Source organism: Miscanthus floridulus, unplaced genomic scaffold (assembly GCF_019320115.1).
Source record: "Miscanthus floridulus cultivar M001 unplaced genomic scaffold, ASM1932011v1 fs_580_1_2, whole genome shotgun sequence".
Lineage (NCBI taxonomy): Eukaryota > Viridiplantae > Streptophyta > Magnoliopsida > Poales > Poaceae > Miscanthus > Miscanthus floridulus.
Window position 1 is genome coordinate 43190 of NW_027096966.1, and position 26043 is coordinate 69232.

At 44.4% G+C, this 26043-nt stretch overlaps 1 protein-coding gene across 1 annotated transcript in view; it reads left to right on the forward strand.

The window, feature by feature from the left end:
* The first annotated feature begins 4405 nt into the window (after nt 1-4405).
* LOC136532325 (uncharacterized) overlaps nt 4406-26043 on the forward strand; it is a 62107-nt gene continuing 40469 nt past the window's right edge. The window contains exons 1-5 of the mRNA XM_066524931.1: nt 4406-4616; nt 4724-4782; nt 5303-5627; nt 5701-5805; nt 5916-6058. Coding sequence (XP_066381028.1) covers nt 4406-4616; nt 4724-4782; nt 5303-5627; nt 5701-5805; nt 5916-6058 — 843 coding nt within the window. The remainder of the gene's footprint in view (nt 4617-4723; nt 4783-5302; nt 5628-5700; nt 5806-5915; nt 6059-26043) is intronic.

Sequence of the window (26043 nt, forward strand, 5' to 3'; positions counted from 1 at the left end):
TTAGGCAACAACAACTCTTAAAATAAGAATACACATATGAAGCTACTAAGCTAGCTCTAATGACTAAGATACTAAGCTAGCTATCATCTTCACCAAGCAAAGTATTGGGTTCAACTAACAAACACGTTGCTTTGTAATTTTAGGGTATATCTTTAGTTCTACTAAGGATTTAATGTATATTGAAACAAAGAGCATTTAACTACCCTAATGCTTAGTCTATTCTAAGGCTACAAAAATTATAGTGAGCACATAATAATACAATGAAGCTACTATAAAAACTTCAGGACTAAAGTTATCACCAATTTACCACAAAAATTCATACAATGATTAACTTAATAATATTAAGCATTCTCAAACAATTTAATAGCTCCTAGTATCAACACATATAAGTATAAACTAAATACACCAATAGATAGACCACAATTTTAGGAACCTAACAAAATTTATTTCATAATTTTTGGACACCTACACGATTTTATATTAATTACCAAAGACCAGCTCAAAAATTAAATTAGAAAACTATTTCTAAATTCCTAGGAAAAAGAAAAATGAATCTCCCGCGTGGCTCAAACGCGCGGCCGGCTGAAGCGGCCAATGCGACGCCGGCCCGCGCGTGAGATGTCCCGCGGCGGGGAAATCCCGCGCGTGCAGGCGCTTTTGCAAAATAGACCTTGCACTTCTCCCGAATTACAACTAAGTCCTAATGCTATTTCCCCCTCTCTTCAACCTTCTCACTTAACCCCCTGGCTTTCCTGGAATTCCCCCGCGTGCACCCCCAGCGACTCAGCGCACAGCGGTGCGGTGGGTGGTGACACAGCACGGCAGCACTGACCACTTAGGACCTGCGTAGACCCTCCTAACAGGTCGGTCACCATCTCCGACCCAAGCGGCTACACAAAGCGGTGGTGCGGAGTGACATGACTTGCTGGGGAAGGCTACAGCGGCGCGTGGGCATCCGCGATGGTGGCACCATTGTTCCGGTGAGCTAGGGTAGCTACAAACCTAATTGGTTAGTGCGCGAGCATTAGGAGGCTACCATGGACTAGGCTGATGTGATGGTTAAAGCAGAGGATGATGGAGAACTAATTCTATTGTTGATCTACCTCCTCTGGTAGTGAGGAAGTGGATAGCGAGTCGTTGCTGAAAGAGACCTCGGAATCGGCTCCGAGATCGGATCTACGGTTGCAGGTGCGGCGGTGGTCGGCGTAGAACCGATCTACCCCGGCTTGAGGAGCTCTCCAACTTTGTCAGCATTGATGACCCATGAGATGGATCCGACCGTGAAGATCTAGCCAGGCTATAGAAGGGACGAAGAGCCAGCGGAAAAAGCCATCTAGTTCGACAAGGAAACAGCACGCACACCCCTACCTGGCGCGCCAACTATCGACAGAATATCGTCGGTAGTCCTCCGAGGGGTATCCCACGAAGGTAGATTGATCGGCAGAGGAGTTTGAGATCAAGAACAAGAAGGTAACAGAGACACACGAGTTAGACAGGTTTAGGCCGTCAGTATGACGTAATACCCTACTCCTGTGGTCTGTTGGTTTGTATCAGCTATCGTATGATATGCCATGATTTTTAAGGGGGTCCCTGCCCGCCTTATATAATCCGGAAGGCAGGGTTACAAGTCAGTTAGATCTAAGAGATAACCAGAAAGTAATAACTGATTATAGGAATCTTGGGATCATACATATCCTAACAGATCTTGTAGTATCTTCTGGATATTTTCCTGATGTCTTGCGGGGGGCGCCGAGCAGAATCATGCCCCACAAGGCTCCATCTTGTGGGCTGGGCCACCCCTAGGGGCGCAGCCCATGTGGCCTGCCATGGGTATCTGGGGTCGTACACCCCACAGCTAGTCCCCGAGTGCCTTGTACCCGTTGCGCAACGCCATCTTGAGCTCGTCGAGCAGGTGCGAATAACGCTGAGCAGTCAAACTCATGGTCCAATCACCGTGTTGAATTGCTAAGTAGCGTGAACCGTCACCGAGCAGCGTGAACTATCGCCGAGCAGCATGACCTATCGCCGAGTAATGTGACCTGTCGCCGAGCAATGTGAACCGTCACCGAGCAGCATGACCTGTCGCCGAGCAGTGTGAACCGTCGCCGAGCAACATGACCTGTCGCCGAGCAGTGTGACCCAAGTACGACTTGCCATAAGGGTGTAAGGTGCTCAAGTTCAGAATCGAAAATTTCTTCGTAGTGGACCAAGTGTGCCTACTTAGAGTTTGAACAAAGTAGCAGGAGTCAATCTTCTTCTATAGGCATGTACTCTTCGAGAAAAAATTATGCACACTCACCGTGAGGTGAAGTGTGCCCACTTAGTCCCTGAGCCTAACAGCAGATGATATAGTCATGTGGTGCTAGGGTCAGAAACTAGATGAATAGTAGAAAAACTAGCCGAGCAGGCAGCCAGTCCCTGGGCGTGGCCCACAAAGAGACAAAGCACATTCACCGCAAGGTGAAGTGTGCCCACTTAGTCCCTGAGCCTGACAGCAGATGATGTAGTCATGTGGTGCTAGGGTCAAAAATAGAAAAACAATCAAAGACTAGCAGAGCAAGCAGGCAGTCCCCGAGCTACAGGCGAAGACATCGGAGAAATCAAACCATGGAGAAAAAACCAGAGTAACGGCTGTAAAGTGTCGGTTACCGAATCTCAATAAATGGCGGAGAAGTCGGCGATATTTCGGCGAGTGGCAACTGATGGCAGTGATAAATGAGCGACATGGGCTGCAATTGCGCAGAAGCCCAGGTAACGGCCCATATGCCGCATCGGAGAAATTAGAGCGGCGCAGATCATGGGAACGGTTCCCAAAAAACCATGGAATGCGGAACGGTGGGGAAAATCCTATATAATAGTGCAGCCGCATACCCCGTTCCCACCTTTTCCACTTCATCTTCCTCCTCATCTCTTGCTCTGCCAAATCCGCAACCACATTTGCCTCCACCGCCAAACCCTAGCCAGATCTAAGAGATGGTGCCAAAGAAAGGAGCTGCGAAATCGAAGAAGACTAGTCCCAAGAAGACGGACGCTGTGGCCCGACGTGACGAGGAGTGGGTGCCATCGCGAACTGGAGAAGCGGAGCTAAATCGATTGGTGGAAGCCAGCGTTCTCCTCGACCGTGCCACCACCGGATGGCGGCCAGCCCTCAGTGAGTCCTTCCCAGCACCCCATATTGACGAAGCAGTGGTATTCGAAGACTATTTCTGGCGCGGGTTAGGATTTTCTGTTCACCCATTTCTGAGGGATCTATTGGAGCTCTGGGGGATTACTCTGTGCAATCTCCACCCCAATACCATTTTGCACATCTCAATCTTCATCCATTTTTGTGAGGCATACCTCAGAATCCTACCCCACTTCAATCTTTTCCGTCACCTATTCTGGCTAAAGAAGATAGGCGGCGCTGGTTCCAAGGTGGTCAGCGGGGTGTTTGTCTAGCCGCGGGATGGAATGTCGAGCGAATACCTTACCGTACCGCTTAACACGTCATTGAAGGAGTGGAACACTAGGTGGTTCTACATGAAACAAAGCCACCCAGCGGTTCGCTGTAACGCCAACCACATCCTAGAAAGCCAGAGGAGTTGGTCGGAGCTGACGAGCAAAGATGATATGGAGCAAGTGAATGAACTCCTCGGCTTAATAAAAGGCGTGAGGACCAATGGCGGATTGGTGGTGGCAAGTTTCATAGTGCGCCATGTTTAGCCCTATAAAGAGAGGGCGCACCCAGGCTTTGAATTCAAAGGGGAGACCGACGGTACCCGAGAGAGGCCAGAAATACTGTCCAGGAATGTCGTTGAAGAGCGGACTACCGAGCTATTCGCTTCGCTGGCCTCATTTAGGTTGTTAGGGTACACAAAGCCCTTCAACTATAAGAATCTACCTCCTTAGGTGAATATCCCGACTATGTGTTTCTGAGAAGTTGTTTTTATATGTTGTCATTGCCAAGCAGTAAACTGATCCTACTCATGTGAAGATCCATTCGCAGGACAGGGCAGTGTATTTCTTGGGCGTGCCAAGAAATGATTGGCCACCAACAGTAGATGCACGACCACCACCTCAACCTGAAGAAAGCTCTGTTGGCATTTCCTCAGAGTCTGGAGGTATGGATGCTAGTCGGACGGAGAGTCCTCCCCCGGTGTCGGCGAAAATCCAAGGGAAGAGGCCGGCGGTAGATGAGCCGGCCTAGAAGAAGAGGAAAATAGCGGCTACTGCTCCCCGCAAACCAGGCGGCATCTCTCTTGGTGATGATCAAACCAACTGAACACGAAGGACAGCGATGTTCGATTGGTCTGACGATGATGAAATTCTCATGGTTTCTCCCCAAGCACAAAAGAGCCTCCACGTAGCCCACATGCTGGGGAGCAAACTGGGCTAGGCGAAGAAGTCCATGAGGCACTGACGAGGAATGTCCTCGAGCAGCGGGAGGACAGAATTTCCACGCAGCAGACGACAGAAGTCCCTGTGGGGCGAGCAATGGAAGTCCCCGAGCAACAAGCGGAAGCGGACCCGGAGCAGCAAGCGGAACCGAGGTCGACCGAGGAAGAGCAAGGGATTCCCCCACAGAGCACGGGAGTCGACCCCGCGGCTACACCCGGAGGCTCAGGCCGGCATCGCCGGTTCAAGAAATTGAACCGTTAGACCAAACCGTAAGTGTCCTTGTGCTGAAGTTACTTTGTTGTATTTTCTTTACTTCTGTGGTGACTGAATACATGATTTGATATAGTTCAAGGCGAACAACAGATCCAGCCCCACCCGCTCAGACTGAGCAGCAACCAAAAACAGGTGCTAGAGCGGGGGAGATGCCAGTAGACCCCATCTTGGAGTCCCCAAGTGCTCGGGAGCACGCGGGGGAGCTAATCGCTACCCCTAGTGGGCTTGGTGGCAGCGAACGGCTGTCTACAATGGCGAAAGAGTCAGCGACAGCACCTTCGGCAATAGCAGAATCTGGAGCGGAAAAGCTTTCGGCGCCGAAGGATCAGACGACAGTCCCCGATGCTTCGGATGGCATGGTCGAACCCGCTATCCGACCACCGAGCCCCCAGGTGGTGCCCTCGGCTACAACAGAGGAAGACGAGGTGGAGGAGATCGTGCGTGATGAACCTCAACCCTAAGCAGTCTGGATCCTCCAAAAACACGGCGATGAAATAGTGATTGTCAAAGAGGAGGACACCACCAAGGAGTTCAGGAGACTGGAGACTGCCCTTACCGGTGTGATGAAACAAATCAAGGTTAATACTGCGTCTAGAAAGGTCCTAGTTGTTTATTGGAATTGGATAATGATACTATCATTATGCATTTGTAGGAAATAACTCGAGTTGTCGAGCAGGGCCGCCAGCTGATAAAGCGAATGGAGCCCCTTGCTGAGGAGAATGAAAAACTCAAGGAGGCCAGGAACCTCTCGAAGAAGAATATCCAGGGGCCCCAACATGAACGAGACCTTGCGGAGTCCAACGCGCAGGACCTAGAATACCAAGAGGGAGTCCTGACCGAAAAGCTAGCTACTGTGTCCGAGCAGGTGCGGAGCCAGTCCAAGCAGCTGGCTACCGTCTTCGGCCAACTGAAAAGTGCTTCTGAGCAGCTGGAGAGGAAAACCAAACAACTTAACAATGTATCCGAACAGAAAGCAGGTATGATACATCAACGAATGTACTTTTGTATTGCTAAACAGCCATATTTTGGTGACAACTGTTGTGCTTGTAGAGCAAAACGCTGAGCTCGGCCAAATGCGCCAGGCTGTCGATCAACTTCACCAGGAGAAGGCAAAGGAAACAGAGCGGGCGGACAAACTTGCTTTGGAGCTAAAAGGTGAATTCCTCCTTGTCGGAATTACTGTCGAAGTAGCTTCCTTATATAATGGATCATTATAACACTTGTAGGCTATCACCATAAAGCCAAAGCATAGTTTGACATGCTAGTGCAGGAGGCCAAGGTCCAAAAGGAGAACTTCGACGCTGTAATCACCGCAATTAATCTGGTGCTTGACTGCGTCGACCTAGAACTGGCCACTCAGCACAACGACATGCGGCAATGTCCCGACACCGTCATCCAGAGGTGCAAGGTAGCATGGGAGAACTTCAAGACCTTCAACCGCGACGCCATTATGACCGTCGCTACCCATGTCCTTGAGGTTGTTCGGTCCCATTACCCGACCATCGACCTTCAGTCAATAGGGGGTGGGTTCACCGAAGGACTGAGCGACATGGGGACCCAGCAGCTAGAGGATGAGGTGGAGGACACAGCGAAGATGCTGGCCGGCGATATAGATCTGTTTGGTGACACGGATGGTAATTGCGGAGCTCAGTAATCTGCTCGTAGATTATCATCTGTGAAATCTTGACAGTGTAACTAGAACGCGTGAAAGCGCAAGAAACAATTATTTATCGAATAAATGTTATAATGTGCATGTATATGCAATATATGCAGTTTGCTTGTATTTCGGCGAAAAAATCTTCACAGTTTCAATCCTGACGCGATTATGCGTAGTTCAAATAACGTCTGAACAGTTGGTCTGCTACTGATCCCTATGGCCTTGGCCGGCCCATAGTCCATAACGTCGAGCGTGGAGCCCGTGCATGTGTAGGAGTAATAGGCGTGACCCAGGAACCATAGCCGACCACCCATGACGCAGAGCGCGGAGCCCATGGTACGTGTAGGGAGAGATCGGTGACTAGGTCTTCTCCATAAAAAACAGCGCGGAACGTGTGCTGCTCGGTAGTTGTTGTACGAACTTGGAGATAAAGGCAGCATAAGCAGCGTCTGAGCAATGTGTTCTATGTTGAACTCTCGGCCTTGGCTGACCCATAGTCCTTACTGTCGAGCGCGGAGCCCGTAGACATGTAGGACAAACAGGTGTGACCAAGGAACCACAGCCGACCACCCATAACGCAGAGCATGGAGCCCGTAGCACGTGTAGGAAGAAATCAGAGATTGGGTCTTCTCTGAAGAGAACAGAAAAGAAAAGATGTTGCTCTCCGATCGGGAAAAGTGTTCAGCGATTTTGGAGAAAACATGTTCGGCGATAACGTTTGGAGAAATCGTGTTCGGCGATTTTGGAGGAAACATGTTCGGCGATAACGTTTGGAGAAATCGTGTTCGGCGATTTTGGAGGAAACATGTTCGGTGATTTGGAGAAATCGTGTTCGGCGTAGTTATGGCGATTACATATTGGAGTTTGTTATGAAGTAGCATGGAGCTCGGCGACCGCAAGTGGATGTTAAACCACAATTGAGACAAAACGGAGACAAGTTATGGAGACCAAAACTTTAATGAATATAAAATTGGAGAGTACATATCTAGAGTGTTTCAAGGATAGAAACATATAAGGTGTTTGATGTGCCATGAGTTGGGAACATCGACTCCTTCTAAGTCACTTAGGCGATAAGAACCTGGTCGAGTAAGCTCCTTTACGACGTAAGGCCCTTCCCAAGGGGAAGAGAGCTTGTGCATCCCCTCAGTTTTTTGTTTTCTGCGGAGAACGAGATCGCCGACAGCAAATGAACGACCTTTGACATTTAGGTTGTAGTACCTCCGCAAGCCTTCTAGATATTTAGCTGTACGGAGGCAGGTGATTAGGCATTCTTCCTTAGCCCTATCGACGTCCTTAGACCGAATGGCCTCGGCCTGCTCTTCATCATAATTTTCCACTCTAGGAGCTCGGAAAGTAACGCCCGCTGGTAGTATGGCTTCTGAGCCGTAGACCAAAAAGCATGGAGTCATGCCGGTGCTGCGACTAGCTTGAGTATGCAATCCCCAGACTACAGCTGGAATAATGGGAACAGGGATTCCGATATTCCGTCAGGTGGTGGTAACTATCGTTGTGGCAGAGAATGACACACCGATCTGGCTTCAGATCGAAAGATCAAACCCTACAATCTTAGCACCACAGCTCCTCTGGTTATCAACCGAGTCTTGGACCAGATTGACCTCGCCAAGAAGGCTAATCCCTGCCTACGCAACGAAGAACACAAGCAAGAACAAGAAAGAACACAACAAAATTGCAGATGAATGATTAATCTCTCAAAGTTGGGGTCTCACAAACCGATGAACGGCGAAACTGTTCTTGACAGAATAATCTAAGCAAAACCCAAAACCTAATGGAGGGGCAGAGGCTGTTTATAAAGACTCTAGGGTCGTGCAAGACCCCTGGACGCGGACCTAATGGGCCCAAACACGATACATGGTCCAACGGACCAAAAGACGGTATCACAGCACCCTGGCAGATTCTGGATGATGACTTGTTTCAATGATTCCCGTTGATTTCGAAGAGCTTTTGATGTGAGATCACTTGGATTGGCTTCCTTATCAAATTAGCTTTCTATCCATATGTGGATTGTCAAAAACGGAGTCTAGATGCTTTCTGGGTGACCAGTTTAAGGCAGACTGGTCCTGGAGGCCGAGGCATACTCGAAATCATGTTGGACCGGGCCTCCGGTTCCTGTTGAACGTCCTTGCTGGTCATCTTTGCCTCCACCACATCCTCTAAGTCCTTCATGACCTTCTCCAATGTTCCTAAGCAAGATAACATCATTAGGTAGTAGTCTATTCTCAAAAGTATAAAAAGAATCGCTTAAGAACGAGCTCACCTCTAAATTGAGTTGACGCATTCGAGCCCGGGTCATTGGACCTTGCATGACGGTTGGAGGATCAGCGGGTACATCCGAAGGAGTGATGTCCTCATCATCCTCCCCCTCTTGAAATGGAGTCATCCTCGACTCAAGCTCATCTTCTTCTCCCAAATAAGGTTTCAAATCTGCAATGTTAAAGGTGGGACTAATCCCGAACTCAGGTGACAACTCAAGTTTGTAGGCATTATCATTTATTTTCTCAATTATCTTATAAGGACCAGCTACTCTTGGCATTAATTTAGACTTACGCAGCTCATGAAATCTATCTTTTCTCAAATGTAACCACACCAAATCACCCGGTTTAAGTTTAATCTCTTTTCTACCTTTACTACCAGCAATTCTATACTTTTCATTCATTCTTTCAATATTTGCTTTAGTTGTTTCATGCAACTTACAAATAAAATCAGTATGCTCTCTAGCATCACAATGTATTCTCTCAGTGGTAGGTAAAGGCAAAAGATCAATAGGAGCACGGGGGTTAAAACCACACACTACCTAAAAAGGACTTACCTTGGTGGTGGAATGTTCCGCCCTGTTATATGCAAACTCCACATGCAGCAAACACTCTTCCCATATCTTCAAATTGCGCTTTAAAATTGCTCTCAACATGGTGGACAATGTTCGATTCACAACCTCAGTTTGCCCATCAGTTTAGGGATGACATGTTGTAGAAAATAGTAGCTTGGTCCCCAATTTATTCCACAACGTGCGCCAAAAATGACACAAGAATTTTGCGTCGCGATCTGAAACAATAGTAGAAGGCATACCATGCAAGCGAACGATTTCTTGAAAGAAAAGGTCAGTAATATGAACAACATTGTTGCTCTTATGACAAGGAATAAAATGTGCCATCTTAGAAAAATGATCAACCACCACAAAAATACTATCCCTCCCCCTTTTAGTCCTTGGCAAATCCAACACAAAATCCATAGATATATCAGCCCAAGGAGTAGAAGGAACAGGAAGAGGCATATACAAACCATGTGGGTCCAACCGCGACTTAGCTATTTAACATGTGGCACACCGAACCACGTACCGCTCTACATCTCGCCTCATCCTTGGCCAAAAGAAGTGTGTGGACAGCACCTCCTCCGTCTTCTTGGCACCAAAATGTCCCATCAATCCACCTCCATGTGCCTCCTGCAACAGCAAAAGATGAACGAAACCAACTGGAATGCATAGACGGTTAGCTCTAAACAAAAACCCATCATTGATCATAAACTTATTCCATGCACATCCCTCTCTACAATTAAGCAACACATCCTTAAAATCAAGATCAAGCACATATTGTTCTTTTATTGATTGAAGACCAAAAATCCGACAATCAAGTTGGGACAGCAATGTATATCTTCTAGACAAAGCATCAGCAATCATATTATCCTTCCCTTTTTTGTGTTTGATAATATAAGGAAAAGATTCAATAAATTCAACCCATTTAGCATGCCTACGATTTATATTATTTTGAGAACGAAGGTACTTAAGCGATTCATGATCAGAATGAATAACAAATTCTTTAGGCCACAAATAATGATGCCACGTCTCTAAAGAACGAACAAGTGCATACAATTCCTTATCATACATGGAATAATTAAGAACAGGGCCATGCAATTTTTCACTAAAGTAAGCAATGGGTTTACCATCTTGCATCAAAACACCTCCAATGCCAACTCTACTAGCATCACATTCTAGCTCAAAAGTCTTACCAAAGTTTGGAAGTTGCAGCAATGGTGCGTGTGTAAGCTTGTCCTTCAAAGTGTCAAAGGACTCTTCATGTGCCTTTCCCCAATGGAACACTCCTTTCTTCGTCAACTCATGCAACAGGGCAGCAATGGTGCTGAAATCTTTGACGATGCGGCAGTAGAATCCTACAAGACCAAGAAAACTCCTCACATGTGTGACGGTTTGGGAAACCAGCCAGCTCTTTATGGCTTCAATTTTCATCTCGTTCACCTCAATTCCCTATGGAGTTACAACATAGCCAAGAAAAGAAACTCGATCCGTGCAAAAGATGCACTTCTCAAGGTTACCAAATAAACGTGCATCACGTAAAGCATTAAAAACAGCACGTAAGTGATCCATATGTTCATCAAAAGACTTGCTGTAAATCAATATATCATCAAAGTAAACTACCACAAAATGACCAATAAAAACTCTTAAAACCTCATTCATTAGGCGCATGAAAGTGTTAGGTGCATTTATCAAACCAAAAGGCATAACTAACCACTCATACAACTCGAATTTGGTTTTAAACGCAGTTTTCCATTCATCTCCAAGTTTCATTCTAATCTGGTGGTAGCCACTTCGCAAGTCAATCTTAGTGAAAATTATAGAACCACACAACTCATCAAGCATGTCGTCTAGCCTAGGAATAGGATGATGATACCAAATAGTAATATTATTGATGGCTCTACAATCAACACACATATGCCAAATTCCATCTTTCTTAGGAACCAAAAGTACAGGAATGGCACAAGGACTAAGGCTTTCACGTACATACCCGCGGTCCAAAAGGTCTTGGACTTGCCGCTGAATTTTCTTAGTCTCCTCGGGATTGGTTCGATAGGCAGCACGGTTGGGCAAGGTTGCTCCCGGAATCAAATCAATTTGATGCTCTATTCCTCTCATAGGTGGCAGCCCTAGGGGTATCTCAGCTAGAAAAATGTCCTCATACTCCTGCAAAAGGTTAGTGACAGCAGGAGGCACCGAGCTAACAATATCATCAAGCGAAAACATAGCTCGTTTGCATATCAAACCATAGCAAATATCATCATCAGAAATTTTAGCAAAGTCACATTTTGTTACAAGCATAACACCACCCTTCAATTTAATCCCCTCAGCCTTAGAAATAGATGTAGACTTATCCTTTTTAGGTGGGAAATTAGAATTAGCAACTTGCTGATTTTCAGATTGGACATCATTCGAACTAGCAGTTCTCTATTAGCTTGTACAATTTGAGCAGAGGTCAAATGTACCAAAGTAATTTTCTTTCCTTTATGCACAAAAGTGTATTTATTACTTCTACCATGGTGTGTAGCATCATTGTCATGTTCCCAAGGATGACCCAATAAGAGTGAACAAGCTTGCATATGTACCACATCACAATCAATAGAATCAACATAAGAACCAATAGAAAATGATACTCTATAAGTTTGTGTTACCTTTGCTTTACCTGAATCATTTAGCCACTGAATATGGTATGGACGTGGGTGTGGGCATGTGGTCAAGCCAAGCTTCTCGACCAAATCAGAACTTACCAAATTGTTGCAGCTACCTCCATCAATAATGACACGTGCGCGATGGTCGCTGATGACGAAGAAAATCTGGAACAAGTTATGGCATTGTAGCTTCTCAAGTTGCTGGACTTGTGAGCTGAGCACCCGCTGTACAATGATGCTCCTATAGGCCGCCGTGGCCTCATCACCAAGGACTTCGCCGTCCTCCTCATCTGCATCTCGGTGTTCTTCATCCTCAATGTCAGAGGTGCTGATGTAACCATCTTCTATAGCAATATATGCCCGCTGACTTGGGAAGTCCTTCTGCACATGGCCAATGCCATGGCAGTGGTGGCACTAAATGCCCGAAGTGCGTCCCGTCGATGCAACGGATGAGGAACTCTTGGTAGGCACCTGCAAAGAATTTTTACCTGAATCTGAAGGTCGTGTGGGAGGTGCCTTAGGTGTAGCGGAAACTCCAGAGGTTGTTGGTCGCTTGCTCGCTGGTGGAGGCGCCCAAAAAGTGGTTGGCTTGGTTAGCCCCGAAGATGGTGCCGAGCGTGGCATGTATGTGGTGGTGCTGACCTTGCTCTTGCTCTGCTGTTCACGCCCCTACAATTCCTTTTCTGCAAGCATAGCAAACTAAAACAACTAGTTGATAGAGTTAAATTCTTTATAATCAATAATGTCCTGAATCTCACGCCTCAAACCCGAATAAAAATGACAAATGGCATCTTCGTTCCCCTCCACAACACTACAGCGCATCAATCCTTTTTGGAGCTCACCATAGTAATCCTATACAGATTTATCTCCTTGTTTTAGACGCATCAATTTCTTACGCAAGTCTCTTTGATAAGGAGGAACAAAGCGATCACGCATAGCTACCTTAAGTTCTTCCCATGTACCAGGTAAAGCATCCTGTGCAGCTAACCCATTCCACCAAATAATGGCAAAATCCTTAAACTCACTAGTAGCTTGCCGAACTCTATGATGCTCAGGCACAAGGTGGGCACTAAACTTTTGTTCTACCATCATCTCCCATTCAAGATATCCCTCAGCATCATAATGACCCAAAAAAGATGGTATTATGAACTTAATCTTAGCATAAGGATCATCGGGTACACGGTGATTATTACCTTGATGGTGGTGGACACCACCCATACCTGTCGTGTTGCGGCGAAGACGTCATCGTAATCTTGCTTGTCGGAAGGCTGCTCGATCTATGTTCCCAATGGCATCATGCACCATGTCTTCTGGCAAGAGACCATCGATGTTGCTGCCAGAGACATCATTGTTATTGACCGCCACCAATGTTTCCAACTCAGTAACCTTGTCGGTTAGCGTGGAAATTCATTTGTCTAATCTCTCCATGCTATTGCCAATGTTGAGTTCAATGAGTGCATCAGTGACGGCCTTCCTAACGGCCTCATTCATCCTTTTTTGGGCATCCTCTACAACACCTTGTAGTTGCTCTTGGCTGACGCATTCATTGAAACCCTTAGGATTGTTATCTCTAGTCTGATCATCTCCTACCATTGTAAACACAAAAATAGGAACAAACGGTGAAAGTTATCCCTACCAAATGACTATGTGGTTGCAGTGGTGTCACTTTTCACAACAAGTGGAAGCGTCTTACCAAGCTCTTACAAAGTTCTTACCAACGCAAGCAGTGGGCGGTACAATCGGCGGCTGGTTCGTGATACCTGTGAGGTAGTGGTACTGAGATTGCAAGGCCCTTTTTCTGTACAAATCTGAAGAGTTTGTGGAGCTTGGAAGGCACACAAAAAGTAATATGTATATCTGGCACACAAGTCAGTAACAGAAAGTAATGCTGAATTATAGTCCAAAGTACCTGTTCTCGTTGCTGGTCTAAAATGTTCCAAGTACCAGGTGTGTGACAAAAGTATGGTGGATAGCAAGATGACAGGTGTGTGAAAACAAGTATGATGGATGGAAACAGTAACGCAAACAAGGAACCAGACAGCACATGCAAACACAGCTCACTTTGGTCTTCTCTGTGTGCTCCTCTAGATATTGTTCCTCTTTTGCCCCTCTTTTTTTTCTATTTTTTGGGCTGTCATTGTTTTTTTGGGAAATTTCGACTTTTTATTTTATTTTTTTGATATTTTTCCTTTACTTAGGAGCACAAAAGAAGTAACTACAAAAAATATGAGCTTAAACAAGTGAAAGACGTGGCCTGTGGAAAATTCAGAAAACTTGCTCAAAATCGACACAAACCTTGTGACCACGAAAAAAGGATCTTGTGACCACTTTTTGACCAATTTAAAAATCTTCAAGCCTAGCAAGGCCGAGGATGGACGAATACGAATTTGTTTTCTGATTGATTTTGATATATGGAACGTCAAAATCGGAGTTCATATGCGAAAACTAGACCAGTTTTAAGAATTGACTCCGAATTAGAGGACAAAACAGGAACAATGTGCACAAAACTGGTCACAATAGCAAAGATTTGATGGAAACGATGGGGGGAAACACACAAACTAGACTCTAAGATGACCTAACCAGCAACAAGACCTTGACTAGGACACAATCTCAACACGACAGACTCTGAAACTGAAATAAGCAAAGGCTATGGCGCGGAAGGTTCTAGGATAGGAAAAACGAGTATGGCGCTGGACTATAGGACGAAAGTGAAACACTCAAAACTAGGGGATAAATGTAAACCTGACGGTATACCTTAGCTTTGATACCACTTAATGGGAACGGGGATCCCGATCTTCCATCAGGTGGTGGTAACTATCGTTGTGGCGGAGAATGACACACCGATCCGGCTTCAGTTCGAAAGATCGAACCCTGCAATCTTAGCACCATAGCTCCTCTGGTTATCAACCGAGTCTCAGACCAGGTTGACCTCACCAAGAAGGCTAATCCCTGCCTGTACAATGAAGAACACAAGCAAGTACAAGAAAGAACACAACCAAATTGCAGATGAATGATTAATCTCTCAAAGTTGGGGTCTCACAAACCGATGAACGGTGAAACTGTTCTTGACAGAATAATCTAAGCAAAACCCAAAACCTAATGGAGGGGTGGCGGCTGTTTATAAAGACTCTAGGGTCGTGCAAGACCCCTGGACACGCCCCTAATGGGCCCAAACACGATACATGGTCCAACGGACCAAAAGACGGTGTCGCAGCACCCAGGCAGATTCTTGATGATGACTTGTTTCGATGATTTCCATTGATTCCGAAGAGGTTTTGACATGAGATCACATGGATTGGCTTCCTTATCAAATTAGCTTTCCATCCATATGTGGATCGTCAAAAACGGAGTTCAGATGCGTCCTGGGTGACCAGTTTAAGGCAGACTGGTCCTGAAGGCCGAGGCAGACTCGAAATCATGTTGGACCGGGCCTCCGATTCCTGTTGAACGTCCTTGTTGGCCATCTTCACCTCCACCACGTCCACTAAGTCCTTCATGACCTTCTCCAATGTTCCTAAGTAAGATAACATCATTAGGTAGTAGTCTATTCTCAAAAGTATAAAAAGAATCGCTTAAGAACGGACTCACCTCTAAATTGAGTTGACGCATTTGAGCCCGGGTCATTGGACCTTGCATGACGGTTGGAGGATCAGCGGGTACATCCGAAGGAGTGATGTCCTCATCATGGAAGCTCCTTGAGCCATCTGCCCGGGTGCTTTTCTTCTTTTTGATATAGTCGCTTTTTGAGGGCATCAAGGATCATGCCGTTCGCCCATTCAACCTGGCCGTTGGCTCTTGGATGGGCAACGGAGACATATTTGATAGAGATGCAACGGTCTTCGCAGAAGTCCTAGAACTGATGGCCAGTAAATGTAGTTTCGAGATCGGTGACGATGCTGTTTGGTAGACCAAATCTATGGATGATATCTTCGAAGAGCTCAACTGCTTTCTTTGCAGTAGCTGAGACGAGCGGTTTATAGTCAATCCACTTGGAGAACTTGTCGATGGCGACATACACGTACCGAAAACCACCTGGTGCTGGTTTGAAAGGGCCGATCATGTCTAGTCCCCAGCACACGAAGGGCTAGGAAGCTGGGATGGTTTGTAGCTCTTGCGCCGCCATGTGTATTTGTTTAGCGAAGAATTGGCATCCTTCACAACATCGGACGAGGTCTTCTGCATCAGTGATAGCTGTGGGCCAATAAAAACTAGCTCAAAAAGCCTTGTTGACCAATGTTCTCGAGGCCGCATGGTTGCCGCAGGAACCAGAGTGAATTTCGAGAAGTAGCTTTACTCCCTCCTCTCGAAATTTCTGCAGTATCCCTTCCTTGGCGCTTTTCCTCATCAAGTTGCCGTCCACCAGCATATAAAGTTTGCTTCAACAAATTAGGCATTCAGTTTCAGTCTTGTCGGTGGGTACCTCGGTGCTAGCGAGGTACTTGATGAATTACTCCCTCCAATCGGCGACCGGCGAAGGTACCGCAAGTACCAACTGCTCAGCAGGGGGGACCACTTCGACTTCCTTATCTTCTTTGATGGATGGCACCAAGAGATCTTGAACAAAGACCCCCGGTGGGATCGCGGCGCGAGAAGAGCCTAGCTTGGATAAGTGATCGATGAGCTAATTTTGGTCACGTACCACGTGGTGATACTCGATGCCGTAGAATTTTCCTTGGAGCTTCCTGATTTCGGCGTAGTATGCGTCCATCTTCTCACTAGAACAGGACCAGTCCTTGTTGAGCTGGTTGATAACTAGCACGGAGTCCCCGTACACCATGAGTTGTTTGACGCTGAGCTCGACGGCTATACGGAGACCATGGAGACACACTTCGTATTCAGCGGCGTTGTTGGAGGCCGGAAAGTGTATCTAGAGAACATAGCGTAGCTTATCCTGGGTTGACGTAATGAATAGAATGCCCGCACCAGCACCATTGATGTTAAGGGCACCGTCGAAGTACATCACCTAGTGTTTGGGGCAAGTAGCGGCGATGGGCTCTTGGATCTCGGTCCATTCAACGACAAAATCAGCAAGCACCTGTGACTTAATGGTAGGTCTACTTCTGAATTTGATGGAATAGGTGCCAAGCTCAATAGCCCACTTAATGATGCAGCCATTGGCCTCTTTGTTGCGGAGAGTGTCCCCCAGAGGGAACTCAGTGACCACAACGATCTTGTAGTATTCGAAGTAGTGGTGGAGTTTGCGCGACGTAATAAGAATGGTGTATAACAGCTTTTGTACCTGAGGATAACGAGTTTTGGGCTCATTAAGTACCTCGCTGATGAAGTAAACTGGACGTTGCACTTTATAAGCGTGCCTAGCTTCCTCGCGTTCGACGACAATAGCTGTGCTCACGACGTGAGAAGTAACGACGATGTATATTAGCAGAGTCTCATCTGGATGTGGCGCCGTCATGACTGGAGGCTTTGTTAAGAACAGCTTGAGCTGCTCAAAAGCTGAGTCTGCCTCCTCCGACCAGGAGAATCGCTCGGAGGCCTTGAAGAGTTTGAAGAAAGGTAGCCCTTTTTCGTCGAGGCGTGATATGAAGCGACTTAAAGTAGCCATGCAGCCTGTAAGCTTCTGTATATCCTTGACGCATGTCGGCTGTTTCATATTGGTGATGGCAGAGACCTTGTCAGGGTTAGGTTCTATACCTTGAGCACTGACGATGTAGCCTAGCAGTATACTGGATGGAACTCCAAAGATGCACTTTCAAGGGTTCAGCTTGCATCGATACTTGTTCAGGTTGGCGAAGGTTTCTTTGAGGTCGGCGATAAGTGAAAGTGCATCTAGCCCTTTAGTGAGTTTTGGATGATTGAATGACAACACGATTAAAGGTCTAACATGTTTGCTAAGTGTTAGACAGGAAATTGATTATCTCACAGATACTTGATGAAATTGTATAAAGCCAAAATGATGTATTGTTGTATAAACAATCTAGTTCAAGCACAAGACAACAATGCAAATGGAATTCATGCAAAGGCTTATTTATTGTGGGATTTCAATGATCTATGTGAAAGCAAGCACGATAAAAGTTAATTAATGAGACATGAGGGATTGCATATGGAATGGTCTCATATTTGAAGCTTGCTAAATTGAAATGAAAAAGACAACAATACAAATGAATGGATGATTCAACACAAGATGTGACTTGATGGCTTGAGATGGTGAAGATAGCAAGGAAAGGCTTTGAGGTACTAAGCAAGGGTGAAGGGCAAGCGACGGCTTGGCGGCCGAAGAACCTAGCTAGGGTGAAGAAGGAAGTACTTGCATTTAGTTGAGGTACTAATCAAGCTGCGACGGTCATATTGTTGTGGAGGATCAAACCTATATTGGACAAAGCATTGGAAGTGACTTGATGCATTTAGAGTTATTCATATTTGATGAATGGAATCAAGTCACGTGCTCAAGATGGCTATGCTCAAGTGAAAAGATCAATATCAACATGATTGGCACCCTCACTTGATGAAGATCGGAAAACACGGCTTCGGTTCAAAGAGATCAACTCAAAAGGTTTAATTTCCTTATACTTTAAATTTGAGTTAATAGGAATGCCGTACTATTAAGAGGGATGCAAGTTTAGGTGGTCTGAGGAAGATAGAGTGCTCAAGCATATTAATTAAATCAAAAGAGAGACACTCTAGCACTTCACGAGCACATAGAATAATTTTCTGTGACTGTCGGTGTCGGAAGTCCCGACGTAAGCCGGAACTCCCGACAGTCGGAAGTCATGACTCTTGCCGGAAGTGCTGACTCTCAGTCATAGCCTGCGCGGTGACTGTGGACGTCGGAAGTCCCAACGTGTGTCGGAACTCCCGACAGTCGGAAGTCCCGACGTGTGTCGGAAGTCCCGACAGTCAGAAGTCCCGACCCAAGCCAGCAGTCCCAGCATCGATGGTTCTTCTGACTGCTCGCTGTCTGTGCTCATCGGAAGTCCCGACATTCACCGGGAGTTCCGACCGTCGGAAGTCCCGACGTTCGCCGGGAGTTTCGACACTGACCTGACCCAAGCCGGGAGTCCCGGCCTCAGCGGTGTTGGCTGTTTGATTAACTGTGCCCGTCGGAAGTCCCGACGTACGTCGGAAGTGATGACCGTCGGAAGTCCCGACGTTTGTCGGAAGTTCCGACACTGACTTGCACGCACAGATTTCTGGCCCATTGTGAACAGTGTTTTCTTCATACGTCGGAAGTCCCGGGATCTGCGTCGGAACTTCCGACGTAGATCTGAACGGTTCGATTTTCACTTGGGGTATAAATACCCCTCTCCTCACTTCTAACCGTTGCCCACTCATTTCATTGCAACGAACACTCGGCCAAAACAGCCCCCAAGCATTCTAGGCTCCCCTCTCTTCACTCCTTTACTTCCAACTTTGATTCCCAAAGGGTTTGAGTGATTGGAGAGTGGATTGAGTGAGAAAAACACTTTGAGCAAGCTTGAGCACTTGATTTCTTCATCAAGCCGGTTTGATTTGCATTTGTTACTCTTGGGGATTTTCCCCTAGCTGGCTAGGCGTCGCCCAAGAGCTTCCATCTTGTGGAAGAGCCTTGGGAAGTTTGTATTACCCTTGTTTTCTAGTGAAGAAACTCAAGTGACCTTTGTGGTATCCTTGAGTGAGGAAAGGAGGTGGAAGAGACTCCGACCTAAGTGGTCACCTCAACAACGAGGACGTAGGAGCTCCTTTGTGGGGCTGCCGAACCTCGGGATAAATTCTTGTCTCCCGCGTGCTTGTTGTTGTTGTGATTTGCTCGAAATTATATGTATTTGGTTGTCTTCCTCTCTCTCTCTAGCTATTCATTAGGGTTTGGGCCTCGATTTACGGAGTGGTGGCTTATCAACGTCAAGAGAGTGACCCAACACCTTACCTTACCACTAGGAAGTGGGTTTGTAAGTTATCGGCATCACAAAGTTCATTTTAGCACTTGCAGTTCATTTCCCGTAGGGGTCGGAAGTGCTGACAGTTTGCGTCGGAAGTTCTGACCCAAACTGTCGGGACTTCTGACACGTCGGAACTTCCGACCCAAACGTCGGGACTTCCGACATTAACTGACTTGTGCATTTTGATTCAACTCTTTGGTTGCAGCTGTTTGGCTCCCTAGGTTTATCTAGTATCTTTTATATACTTTGTGGCTAACTTGTGAGGGGTGGTATTACTTTGATTTGGAGTTTCCATTTTGGAAACTCCTATTACTAATCGTTTCCGCTTTTAAAGGTGTTGATTTTTCAGAAACGCCTATTCACCCCCCTCTAGGCGACATCCTAGATCCTTTCAATTGGTATCAGAGCGAGGTTCTCACCTGAAGCTTCACCGCCGTGAGAAAAGGATGTCGACGCCTATCGAGTTGGAGCCGATGCTTCTCCAAAATGACGGTTCAAACTTTCTACCTTGGTCAATTCATGTACTCAATGCTTTTAGAGATATTAGTCCTCTTGTTGAGCATATTGTGTTTGCAAGCATACCTCTTCCTATAGTTGATTGGAGCAACTATAAGAATTTATCAAAAGAGGAAGAGATATGCGTGCAACTAAATGCTCAAGCTATTAATATCATTTTGAGTACATTGAGTGCAGAGGTTCAAGATGAGGCAATATTCAATGGACAACCACCTCCGGAGAGTGCTCATCTCATTTGGACCAAACTCATTGAGTTATATGGAAAATCCAAATGCGATGATGCACTTGAGGTCGAGTCAATGGAAAATATGTCCATTATGTCTTCATGCAGCGAAGAAGCCTCACACGATCTCAAGTGCGCTGAGCCGGAGCAAGAGGTGCAAGCCGAGGTGACTGCGCTGTCTACAAGCGCATGCCGGACATGTCCGGTATCCCTACCTGACACGTTCGGTATGGCTGAGGCAACCGGACAGCAGGCAGTCTATGATGATGAGGCTCAAGCCCGGTGGCGGCCAAGTGATGAGTCAACCTCAGTATCTCATGATACTCATCACTTGTGTCTCATGGCCAAGAAAAGCAAGAAGAAGGCTAGCAAGAAAGATCAAGCCAAGGAGATAGCACGAGTAGATGATCAAGAAGAGAGTGATATTGAAATTGAAGATAGCTACACTCTTGATCATCTAAGCAACAAAGACAAGCTCATTCTCATGAAGCTAGTTGAGAAGAATGATGAGCTAGAGGAAGAGAATGAGAAACAAGAGCAATCACTTCAAAATCAAGAAAAGTTTCTCATCTCCAAATTGCAAGAGCTAAAGGCCATAAATGAGAGGTATGAAAAATTATCAATTGAGCATGCTTTAGTTACTAACTCCTCTTCTAGTGTTTCACAACTAGAGAAGGAAAACTTTGAGCTCAAGGCAAAATTAGATGAACTCTCAAGCAAATATAATGTGCTACAAGCAAACTATGTTCATCTCAAGTGCTCTCATGAAGAATTAGTAGAATCAAGCATCATGCTTGAGGTGGCTCATGAGGTTGTGATTACAATGGTAAAATCATCTCAACCTCCTACTCACACACTCACTTGTACACAAACTCAATTGAATATTTCTTGTGCTAATGAGTGTGCTTCTCAAGCAAGCCAATCTTCGATTGAGCAAAAATTTATAGAAAACATAGAGCTCAAAGAAGAGGTGAAAAGATTAAAGAAAGATGTGATTCGATTGAAGGGTAAGGAGAAAGCACAACCTTCTCAAGATAACCGTGATAACATGGTGAAGAAGCTTGAGAAGGGTTCAAACCTTGCTTCCTTCAAAACCCAACAAAGGAATCACATTTCAAGCAAGGCCAACACAACCAAGAGCAAGAAACATGGAAAAAGTATGTGCTATGGTTGTGGATTGTATGGACATGAGTGGGCTAGGTGTCCACATAAGAATTGGGCCGACAAGGTTGAAGCCGCCACTCAAAAGGCTTCAATCAAGGAGGCCAAGCAAGTGAAGAGTGATGGACAAAGCGCTTGTCTCATGAGCAAGAAATTGGGGCATCCTACCAAGAAATGCCCAATATATCAAGAGTCAAGAAAGGTAGCCCAAGTTGCAACAAGAAGATGCTATGGATGCAATGAGATGGGCCACAAGGTTGATGGATGTCCATACAAGCAAAACAAGCATAGAGCAAACAAAGGTCGCATATGCTATGCTTGTGGAAGAAAGGGGCATCTAAGCTATGATTGCCCAAATGGTAACATCCCTAAGCCGAACACATTTGTTTATGATAATATGCTTAGGAAGACCACAAATGGAATTAGCACTAGCAAGGTGATGTGTTCACCACAAACTAGTACTAAGGCCATTTGGGTGCCTAAGCACTTGTTGACTAACCCAAAAGGACCCAACAAGAGTTGGGTACCAAAATGTGCTTAGGTTGAGAATGTAGGTACTTGGTGGTGAGATGAAAGCTTCGGGGTGGTTGAGCAAGCAAATTGAAAATATTCACTCAATCTATCAATCAATTCTTATCATAATCTCATATATGGTTGACCCGAAGATAAATCAATGACCATATCGTTTACTTCATCTCTACCATTGGTAACAAGTACCTAAAGACCTTATAGGATAGCCACTTTGTGTTTAGTGCTCAATGGCTCACAAATAAGCATATTTGTGAAATAATTGGAAGTGACTAATTAGTTTTATTTAATCATTATCATATTTGCCATGTGATGCTTTTAATGGCTCTCTAGTAGAGCAATGCATTTGTTCAGATGCAGGCATACAAGAAGTACTAGAGCTAAAACGAAGAATCACAAGCAGCGCTTCAATTGGTTCTGTCCTGCGCCTACCAGACATGTCCGGTATGGCCAGGGCAGAAAGGAAAAGTGTTTATGTTCTTCACATGCCGGACGTGTTCGGTATGTCTACAGGACGTGTCTGGTATGGTAGGAACCAGAGCACTAATTGGAATGCAATTGAGGTTTGATCCATATGATTTCATATATCCTTAATTTGCTCAGAAGCTTATGATCTATCAAACCTAAGTGGGTTGTGAGTATGTCTCAACGAAATTTAAATATGGCAAATTACTTTGTGTTGGTCAAAATAGAAAATTGACTCCCAAATTCTTAAAAGAATAAAGTGCTTGTTGAAAGTCATTCAAATTATTTGTGGTACTTATTTAGGGGGAGCTCAGTTTCTATTTTGCACCATTGTGGACTAACAAATCTATCTAGTATTATTTGTAGTCCTTTGGATGAAAATTGATTTCATATATGGTATGATTATTTGACAAGTGAGGTCAACATGATGTTGTCATGCCATGTATTATCTCAGTGGTGATATTGTGGGCTCAAGGCAAAGGTATGTATTTACATACATGCATTGTAAGTGCATCTAAGGCCCTTTATATGCTAGTGTGTGCATTTGTGTGATATAGGATAGATGTTTTTCAAAATCCCTAACTAGCATGTGTAGGTGGTGTGGTTTTTAAAAATCATGTGGTTTTTGGGTCTTTGTGACCTAGTCATGTCATATTGTGATTTTTGCTACCCTTGGTTGATTATTTGCCTAATCACATGTGACATGGTTCTCTCAAGTTCATAAAAATCCCTATGTCCCTCTAAAATCTCTCTCAAGTTTTGAAAATCATAAATTTGCCAAATATTCGAAAAGGAGAAAATCAATTCTTGGCTAATTCATGTCCCCTAAGTGAGAATCCTAGGCCTATTTCAATTGATGCAAATATTATGCCTAGGAAGGTTTGTTATGGTACCCTATTGGTTAGTATTGCAAAAATATTCCACTATTCATACTAAGGCTATGCCTAAGTATGTTGCGTCTAACATGGGAGGACCCAAACTAGTTTGGGTACCATCGAAAAGTGGATGATTGTTTGTAGGTACCATGGCATTGGAGACTTGATTCAATGGAAGTATTATTGTTCATCTTATGTTGAGTCAAGTATTGAAGCCTAGTGCAATTCTATCCCAATGCCAAGTCAAAATTGAGTGAAGTCCATATGCTATCAACATACAAGTGTCATATTCAAGTTGTGGGAATTTATTGATATATTTGAAGGCATACAAATAAGTGGAGTTGAAGCTTGCAAAGATGATCATAAGCTATCAAGGTATATCTCTTGTTGATCAAAGTTTATTTGGGTGCATATGAGTTAATTGAATTGGATATATATGCATATGTTGCTTGCTATGAGATGTTTGAATGGATTAAATGCTTAAGTAATCAAGTTTGAAGTTGGTTTGATTGGATATGTTCATAAGATTTCTTCTAGTAAGTGGTTTGAATGGACATATGTCTTGTGAGAGTATTCAAACAAGTTGATTTCAAGTTTGGTTCAATTTGGAGAAAAATGGCTCAATTATTGAAATCTGTCCAATATTGAAAATCTGAGCTAGCAGTGATCATAGACATGTTTGAGTAATCAAATCTATTTGTATTGGCTTGAAATTTGGTCTGCATGCTCTACACTTATGGTATTAGTTGCTGTGCAAATTTCATAAGATTTGGATAAGTGATACTTCGGATTTGGAGTAGATCTTGTCAGCTATAGTGCAGCAGTTTTCAGCATGTAGCAGTGTAGAAAGATGTGAAATCTGGTAGCAATATAGAAGTCAAAAGAAGCTCAAATTTTTACAGCTACTAAAAGACTTAGTGTGTCACATCTTCACCAAATTTCGGGGTTTTTGGATATGTACTTTGGGAGATATGATTTATTCTTTGAAGAGTACAGAATCTGCCAGGAAAGTGACAATTATCGGATTGATCAAAAGTCGCTTAGATTCAAAGGTCCGCAAATTAGAATCATATCTATAAGTGATTGAGGTACCTATGTTTTGGTTTTGGTTTGAGATAGAAGCATGACAAATGATGAGTACAAGACAATTTATTTGAAGAGTGTATCTAGTACACATTTGGTACTCAAGCTAGAGATCAAGACCAAGATCAAGATGAAGATGGAGTTTAAATTCTAGTGATAATTGGAGATCTTTTGATAGAAAGAAAAGGACTTAAACAAGTAGAAAGAAAAGGACTTAAAGAATGATTTAAAGTTATTCATCAAATTAAGTCCAACAATATGGATCAATCAAACAAAATCTTTCAAGTGGATCAAGTGATTTTCTTTCAAGTTATTTCAAGTGAGTATCAAGGATGGTTCTTTGGAGAGAGGTCACTTCGCTCTAGGCTTGGATGGCTAAAATCTAAGTGGTAATCTAAAGGGACATTTGAGGTACTTGGTTGAAGAAAATCAAGAGATTGGTCTAAAAAGCAAGCAACACCCAAAAGAAAACAAGTCATAAAATTTCAAGTGGTATCATGAAATTTCAAGTGGTATTACGAGTGGTGCATCTTTCAGTTCTCTCAAGCAAGCAATGATCAAAGAAGAAGCAAGCCAACCACAACAAGAAAAGTGCACTTGATCATTAGTGATTCTCAATTCATATGGGTGAAGAATAGGAATTCATAGAATTGGTATCTATTGGTCTTCACCAAGCTTATAATTGGACTTCATGGTGCTATTGGAGAAATGAATTGAAATCTATATGACTATCTTCCTCTCCAATATAGCAAAGGTATCATTGTATTGTGCATGATCATTTTTCATCCCTTACTAGTATGCGGTTAGTGCATATAGTACATGCTTATAGGATCATGCATTACAAATGAAAATTTTTAGATTCATAGACTACCACTGTTGCTTGAATGGTTATATAATCTAGTGGTTAGTGTATGAGTTTGTTCATGAGCTAGTAAACCCATGTACTTGATCTATTTTGAATTGCAAACAAGTGACAAGTACAACCTCTTTAAGATGACAAAGGGGGAGAGGTTAATACAAAGAGGGAGAGATTAGTACAAAGTTTTAACCTTAAGCACCCTTTGTGCTTTGTGTGACCCTTTTTGGCGATAGATGACAAAGGGGGAGAGGTATGATTAAAGCTTAAGGAGGAGAGAGATGAAAGCTTAAGGGGGAGAGATATGTTTAAAGCTTCAAGAATGCAACCTTGTGTCTAGCTAGGAAAGGGGGAGACTAGCTATGACAAGGGGAGAGATATGACTTGAGAAATCTTTGTGATGAGTGCTATGTGTGTGATATATATGATGTATTTACCTTCATAAGGACCATGCATGGTTTAGAGTGACTTTGTATGGTGTGATGCTTTCTGTTTAGTCTTGTGTGAAATATCATGTCATATGCATCACGGTTTTTAATTTTGACACACACTTGCACCCCACGGATCAATGATTTAAGGGGGTCTCCTATGTGTTTTAGTATGTGCAAATTGACATTTGAGGTCAGTTATGAATTCAATTCATATTGCACACATTAAGGGGGAGCCTCTCATAAATCATTGAA